This window comes from Echinops telfairi, unplaced genomic scaffold (assembly GCF_000313985.2).
Source record: "Echinops telfairi isolate 266 unplaced genomic scaffold, ASM31398v2 ScPeMD7_8;HRSCAF=38, whole genome shotgun sequence".
Classification (NCBI taxonomy): Eukaryota; Metazoa; Chordata; class Mammalia; order Afrosoricida; family Tenrecidae; genus Echinops; species Echinops telfairi.
The window spans coordinates 7,701,678-7,709,211 of record NW_022103905.1 but is presented as its reverse complement, the minus strand read 5'-3'; the positions used below and the strand labels follow the sequence as shown (position 1 = coordinate 7,709,211).

The window sequence follows — 7,534 nt, the reverse complement described above, 5'->3', positions numbered from 1 at the left end:
GGGGGGCTGTCAGGAAGAGCACAGACAAGTCCAGAGGTGAAAATAATATGGGGGATTATATTGGTCAAGGTTCTCCAAGGAAATAAAACTATAGGAGACATACAAGGGGTCTTCAAAAAGTTCATGGAAAAATGGAACCAAAAGACAATGGGATTTGTCCATCGGCTCTTTGAAGCATTCTTATATGATCTGTATGCATCTGCGCACACACATACACCAATACACACAAGAAAAAGTCATTGCTACAAAATCTTTAAAACTTTCATTGGACAAAATATATCAAAATGTGAAGTTATTGTTTCTCAACATATTGTTGATCTAGGTCTATCCACTTCTGAAGGTGGTATTTCCATCTCTCTACCCCTCCCCTGAAGAATTCTGCACGCTTCGATTTACAGTACCTCAAAGCAGCAACTCTGGCATCCTTGAGGTACTCAAATTATGCTCCTTTTCAATATTCCTTGAGTTTGGGGAAACCAAAAAAAGTCTGAAAGGGCAAGATCAAGGTTGTAGGGTGGATAGCATAAAGTTTCCAATGAAATTCTCCTAGGACAGCCCTTCCTGCCCTTGAAGAATAAGCAGGTGCATTGTTGTGATTTAAAAAAAAATCTTCAATGCAAATTTCTTGGCTTTTTTCTCACCGATGCAGTTTTCAATTTTCTTGAAAGTTTTTCAAGAGTTCCCTTGACCATTCTGGATACTTTAAGAAAATCTATCAAGATTATCCCTTGGAATCTAAAAGAAAAAACTGTCACCATATCCTTCTGAGTGAACCTCTCTGCTTTGAATTTTGAGGGGTGAACTGGCCAGTAGAACCCTTGAGGAAGGTCCTCTGAAGAGAACCTTTTTGAAAGAAGGTTCCCAAATAAGACTCAGACAAGTGTATTACTGAGAGAAATGGTTTGGAGCCCTCTGCTCACTGCAGGCACAAGTATTCACACCTTCTGTTTAGAAGAAGCCTGGGGGTGTATGAACTGAAACCTCAGTAGCAATGCGCGTTACCTAACACACAGGCCTAACACACGGGCCTGCACACGCTTTACCTAATACCCTAACACACGGGCCTAACACATGGGCCTGCTTTACCTAACACACAGGCCTAACACATGGGCCTGCACATGCTTTACCTAATACCCTAACACATGGGCCTGCACACTTTTGAGATGGAAGAGCCAATCCTGGCCCTCCCAACAATTCAAAAAGTATTCAAAAGCCATAATTATATGTTTACAAGCAAACAAATTCACCATTATCTGAATAATATCCTTTATTTTGTTTTCGATTTACTTTAGAGCCACATGTGTGCACAGGAAGAGCAGCATAGGGCTCTTGAATTGCAGTGTGCCGACCTCGGCCCTAGGATCACCTATGATATGTATGTCTTAATAGTCATAATAAATGTCAATGTTACTGGCTTATGGACTAGTATCTCTTCTTGGTTCTATTTCTCTGGAGAACCTTGACTGTGTACACACACACACACACACACACACACACACACAAAGGGGTTTCAAAACATTTGTGGGGAAAAATCCCACGATCATTTCATTCCATTTTTCCATAAACTTTTTGAGCCTCCTTATATAATATGCATATACAGTTTTCCGCAGTCATCCAAAAGTAGGGTTTTTCCATGAAAACTTTTCAATGTTAAAATGGAAAAAGCAAAGATATAATTATCATTCATTTATATGAGCATTCCCAGATCCCCCTCACACACACGCACAAAAACAACAAAATAATGACCAAGACATACAAAAATCATACATGGAATCTAAAGTAACACTCACACGATGTTCACAAAATTAGCTCAAAGCTATGGCAGTTGGATGCTGAAAGCAGCTCCTTAGGCAGCCCACTCTCCCTGCATGGAGGGCACACGACCCCTTTAAGTGGCTCTGTGCAAACGTGAGTTTTGCTTTTTGTTTCTTTGTTTGGGTTTGGTATTGTAAAAAACAAAAATCCCCTTTGTATTCCAGTTAGCAGAAACAGGCACTAATGTAGGTTTCTGATAAAACGCAAAGTGATAGTGAAATTGCAAAAAGCAGGAGATGCTTACATGAGGAGAGAGAGGGAGAGCAGAGCAGCAGGCAAGAAATTCAGACAAAAAATGGTATGACAGCCTTGAGTCCAAAATCAGCACAACTGACCAGCAGGCTGGATGATGGGGTGGGATTTCTATGTTACAACCGTAAGGGGGATCCCTTCTTCTCCAGGAAGCGTTGGTGTTGCTCGTACTGCCTTCAACAGATCGGATAAGGCCCACCCCAAAGCTAATCTCCTTTAAAGCCTACCAATTTTAAACGTTAAATCATATTTACATTCACAACAACCTTCCAATTAGTGTTTGCTCAAATGATTAGATACCACACCCTAGCCAGTTTGACACTTCAAGGGTGTTTATGGAGCTTTGGGGATTAGAATTTGATTTCAGGGGTTAAGAAATAACAAGAGATTAAAGGGATAAAGTGGGCTCAAATCAATAATCTGGGGTTTTCTCAGACAGTAAAACTAACACCTTAGTGTAAGGACTCTTGACATCATGTCCGCTTGTCGATTCTCATCCAAAACACCCGCAGTTTTATCTTTGTATGCAATCAAAATTTCCCCATGCCCCATGTTTAGGGAATCAACAACAAATATTCTTAGTAAGAAAGAACCCAGGTGTTCTTGTCTAACAGCCAAGTCTGTCAGAATCTGATTTTAAAAACTGAAAATATTTTTTTTTAATGTCTGGTTCTATTTTGGAAAAGGGCAGTTCAGGGGCAAAAACCAAAACTTCTGTTTTCCCTAAGGGAGTTGATAGCCAAGGGGAAGTGGTACCCAGCTCAGGAATTTATTCCTGGCTGACTGTCAACATTCTTTCTCCCACCGCTGAAGCCCCAGAAATGTTTACAGAGAAAAATGATACCAAAGTGTAAATTATAAAGAGTAGTTGTGAACACATGTGGTCAGAAAACTAACATTTGGGTTTGAAACCAACAAGAGATTATGAAAATGTCATGAGATAAAATGATTTGGGATCAGGGTGTGAAAGGAGGGCCCGAGAGAGAAGAATCATGAAATCTCATCCTAACAAAGAAGAAAAGAGAATTGAAAAAGGAGAAGACATGAGACAATTGGACTGAAGTGCAAGTCTGGAAGCCTAAGGGCAGAGACAAGAAACAGACTGGGTGAACTGGTGGTCCCCTTGAGTTACCAGCAACTGGAACATACCTGACAAGGGAGCCGACTTGAATGACCACACCCCTAGCCCAAAATACCTATACCCTCGGAGAATAGGCTCTCTATCACCAAGCATGCTATGTAACTCTGCATGTGGATTGCCCTAGTTGGTATTTCCAAATAACACAATGTCACTCACAGTTCCTTCTTCTGCAAGAAATGATATGGATTGGTCCATGCCTCCTCCTTGAGTGCCAATATAACGCTCACTCTTGGCACAGATTTTAGCAAGCTCCACCTGGAAAAGTAAAATCAATTTGTGCTGTTAATATAATCATAATAGATTTTTGTCCATTGATTACCCCAGGCACAAGGATTCCATGACTACAGGTGAGCCTAAAAGGAAAACATACCAGTGCTGAGTTGCAATGTCTATCATAGGTATGGAATTAGATGGTGGTAATGTTTGTCATATATTTGTTTTCTCTAAAAGACTGTGTAGTACAAGTAGTTTCTATTATCTTTTTTTAATCAATTTATTGGGGCTCATAAAATTCATCACGACACATAGATCAATTGTGTAAAGCACATGTATACATTTGTTGCCCTTATCATTCCCAAAATTCGCTTGCCTCTTGGGTTCCCGGAATCAGCTCATTTTCCTTTTTTCCTCCCTCCCCCTCTCTTCCTCTGCCTCCCCTCCCCCATGCACCCTTGATAATTTATAAATTATTATATTACACTGCCCGGCGTCTCCCTTCACCTACCCCTCTGTTGCCCATCCCCCAGAGAGGAGGTTATATGTAGCTCCCTGTGATCAATCCCCACTTTCTACACCCCCCTTCCCTCCTGGTATCCCCACTGTCACCCCTGGTCCTGAGGGATTCATCTGTCCTAGATTCCCTGCGTTTCCAATTCCCATCTGTACCACTGTGAAATTCTAATATAATTGGGCAATTATTCATTTCTGCCTCAGTTCAGGGACAGTGAATTATTTAACGTGACTCTTCTGGCCAAAGTCTCTAATTCCCACCAAATTACCCTTCCCTGCATGGGTGTGGTAAGAAGGTTAGGGAAGATACTGTTAGGATTCATCTGTGAGTAATTGTAAATAGGTTTCCCTGGTGTTCCCTCCTGCTGTGTATAAAATGAGCCTTCTGTGAAGCAGGATACAGGATCTCATGAGCAACAAGAGCCAGGAGTGAAGCGTGTCCTCTGGACCTGAGATCCCTGCACAGTAACCTGGCTCCAGCTAGACCATCAGAGGAGCAGCAGCAGAACCAGGAACCAGAGGATGGAACAGAGTGATGGACTTCCCAACCCGCGGATCAAGTAAAGATGAGTGCTTTTGTGCAGGAGGCTGGCTTGTAGAGTAGAGTGCCTCTGGGCATTTAATTGAGGAAGATGGACTTGCTGACCCACAGAAGTGGAGCTGAGTGCCTCTGGGCTGAGGATTACTTGAGGGGGTACCTAGAGACATGCAATTCAGGAAACTCGGTTTGCTAACTCAAGGAACTTGAGCTGAAGGCCTGCAGGTTGAGGCTTACAAAGGAGTGGAATGCCCCTTTGGGCATTGTGTTAGTCTGGGTGGACTAGAGAAAATATCCTTGGAAAGAGAGAGTTTTATACAAAGGGTAATTGTACATTAAGAAAGCGCCCCAATCCACTCTAGTCCAAGCCCATAAATCCAATATTAGCCCATAGGTCTGATACCAATCTATAAAATCCTCTTCAACTCACGACACATGCAATGACGCCAAATACAGGACGATGACAGGTCAGTGGGTAGAAAATCTTTAGATCCAGTGGCACTGTAAGTATCTCAGCACTAGCAGGGGTCTCTACATGGCTTCAGAAGTCTGATTGTACCAGGGTGGGTCATTTGGCTTCTCCAGCTTAGGGCACCAGTGTAGTTCCATGTGTCTTGTCAGCTGCTATGTCTCCCAGGGAGTGAGCAGAGAGAGACTTGTGTCCTGCCTCCAAGGAGGAAATGCCACATGTCCCAGAATTCTCAGGAGAAGGCCATGCCCACATAGATGCCTCATTGGCTATGACCGGATTGACAGACTAGACCCCATCCCTTCACTCTAAATCCTCTCAAATTGACCCCAGATTATGTAATTACCACAGGCATTTATTAGTAGAACTGAAACTTTGTAACCTGTTCTGATAAACAACTATCCTGAGCATTTCTCACTGGCATGACATCTTAACTTTCTTTAAAAACCCTTTCATTATGAATTTGTCTGTGAGTTTTTATGTAGCCATTGAAATGGATATTAGAACCCAGAGATAAATTATAGAACATACATTCAACTACCTTTTTCTCCCTACAGTGAAAGCGGGAGTCATCAATTTTATTTTGTAGGTTAGGCTCTCTGGCATTTTCATGAAAGGGAAGAATCAGAACATCAGACACACCTTCTGTCATCTAAGATGTAGATGCCCAGCTGACGACCATAATTTTAATCCAAATTGGGGGGAAAATTAAAAAGATTAAAAAAGTAAGACCATATTTTAATTTTAGTTTAATTCCTTCATTTCTCCCAATTATTTCTAATATCATTTTTATGTGTTTAAGCGTAGTCCTCAGTATTTAAGAGTAGTCTCCCTACTGATTAATGATTTATGTTTAAACTTCTCAAGTTTGACATTTGAAATCCTTCTGAAATCTGGGGTCAATTCACATAGGACATCTTATCTACCACTCTATTCTAGTCACACTTGTCTGCCCTGTCATACATGTTTATGCAACTGAAATCATTTCCTGTCCCTTCTTCTGTTTCAATCCCACTTATATCCAATACCAACTCATGGGCTACTAACTGTAGGCAAGTCACTGAGATGGCCAAGCGAAATCTTCTTCCTTCATCGACTCTTCCTCAAATACACTTCACTACCCACCAAGCTCTCACGCAACTCAGTGCCCAAGTGCCACTTCTCCCTTTTCCCTTTCAACGCCACTCTCCTCAGGATCTCCCACGATCTTCCTCGTCCACCACGAATTGCCAAGATCAACTCAAGCAGGCATTGCTTCCCTCTGGAGCTTACCTACATGCATGCACACCCTGTCCTCTGCATTTTTAGAAAACTGGATTCTCGATTACCATACTGCACTTTTAAGTGTGTGTTTGCTCATCACTCTACTCATCAGTCCGTTAGAGCCCAGGCATCATCTCTCTGAGTTACCTGAATCATTTAATGAATGCCCTGTAGTATCTTTAATTATGTCATGTTTCAATCACATCTGCATGACCCAGAAAATTGTCAGTTCTGCTGTTGTCGGGGTTGAGGATTTTCACACTGGCCCTGGATGGCTATTAGGTGGGAACCCAAGCGGCATCATTCCTCACCGGATGCTGCATGTACTGTATCACATGGGGATATTGTTTGATATTAATCCAAATATTTTGACCTTTGGTTCATAATTTATTTTTAACACACCTATTATGAATAGGTCATTGGCACTGTGTATTCAGCAGGCTACGCACAATGCCATTATGAGAGGAAAAAAATCCCAAGTTTACTATATATATCAAGGTTTAGTTAGTGTGAGTGAAACTGTATGACCAGAAAAGCATGAACATTACAGGATATTTCAGGTAGTATTGGGTCATCTATGCTCAGAAAGTGAAAGCAGCAGGTGTGTCTATTATGTGCAATGCGTAGCTCAACCCCAACAAAAGCAGCAACCACCAGGCCAAGTATCTGATATGTTGTCCATAAGCATTATCGCTTTTCAGCTTTCTAGTTCATCTTTCGTTATCCTAATTTAGAGATGAGAAAGATGGGGCTTGACGATAATAGCAAATTCAAACTCACTGCCATCTAGTCAATTTCTGGTCACAGCAATCCCAGAGCGGAGGGTAGAACTGCCCCTGTGGGTATCCAAGACTAAATTGTTGAAAGTCTCTGCTTTCTCCCAAGTGGCTTTGTGGTTTCAAACTCCTGACCTTGCGGTTATCAGCCCAATGCATAACCACTACTCCGCCAGGACTCCTCTCAAGATATACTCGTACAACTGGAAGTATATCCTGGGGAGCGAGTATTTTAACCTGATTCGGCTAACTCCAAAGCCTGTTTTTTCCGCATTGTACTCCAAATTATTCATCCCCAAATGGAGATAACATCACCTATTCACTACCTCAAAGAGCTGCAATGAACAAATGAGCTCTCTAACATAAATATAAGTATTCTCCTCGTGAAGAAGAAACTAAAACTTTATAAAGTTAATGCGTATCCTCTTTTTTTTTCTCTTAATCTCTTGATGCTAGCTTTGCCAGACCAGTTGTTTGGACAGAATGGAGTGGACTTGAAGTCCCCAGAATCGCTGTTCCAGTGATAGTCTACCCTCAAAGCCAGCGGACAT

At 41.8% G+C, this 7,534-nt stretch overlaps 1 protein-coding gene across 1 annotated transcript in view; it reads right to left on the bottom strand.

Annotated features, from left to right (window-relative positions):
- Positions 1-7,534, bottom strand: part of GALK2 (galactokinase 2) — a 152,701-nt gene that overhangs the window by 70,700 nt on the left and 74,467 nt on the right. Inside the window, exon 5 of the mRNA XM_013006332.2 lies at positions 3,365-3,463. Within this exon, the coding sequence (XP_012861786.1) occupies positions 3,365-3,463 (99 nt within the window). The remainder of the gene's footprint in view (positions 1-3,364; positions 3,464-7,534) is intronic.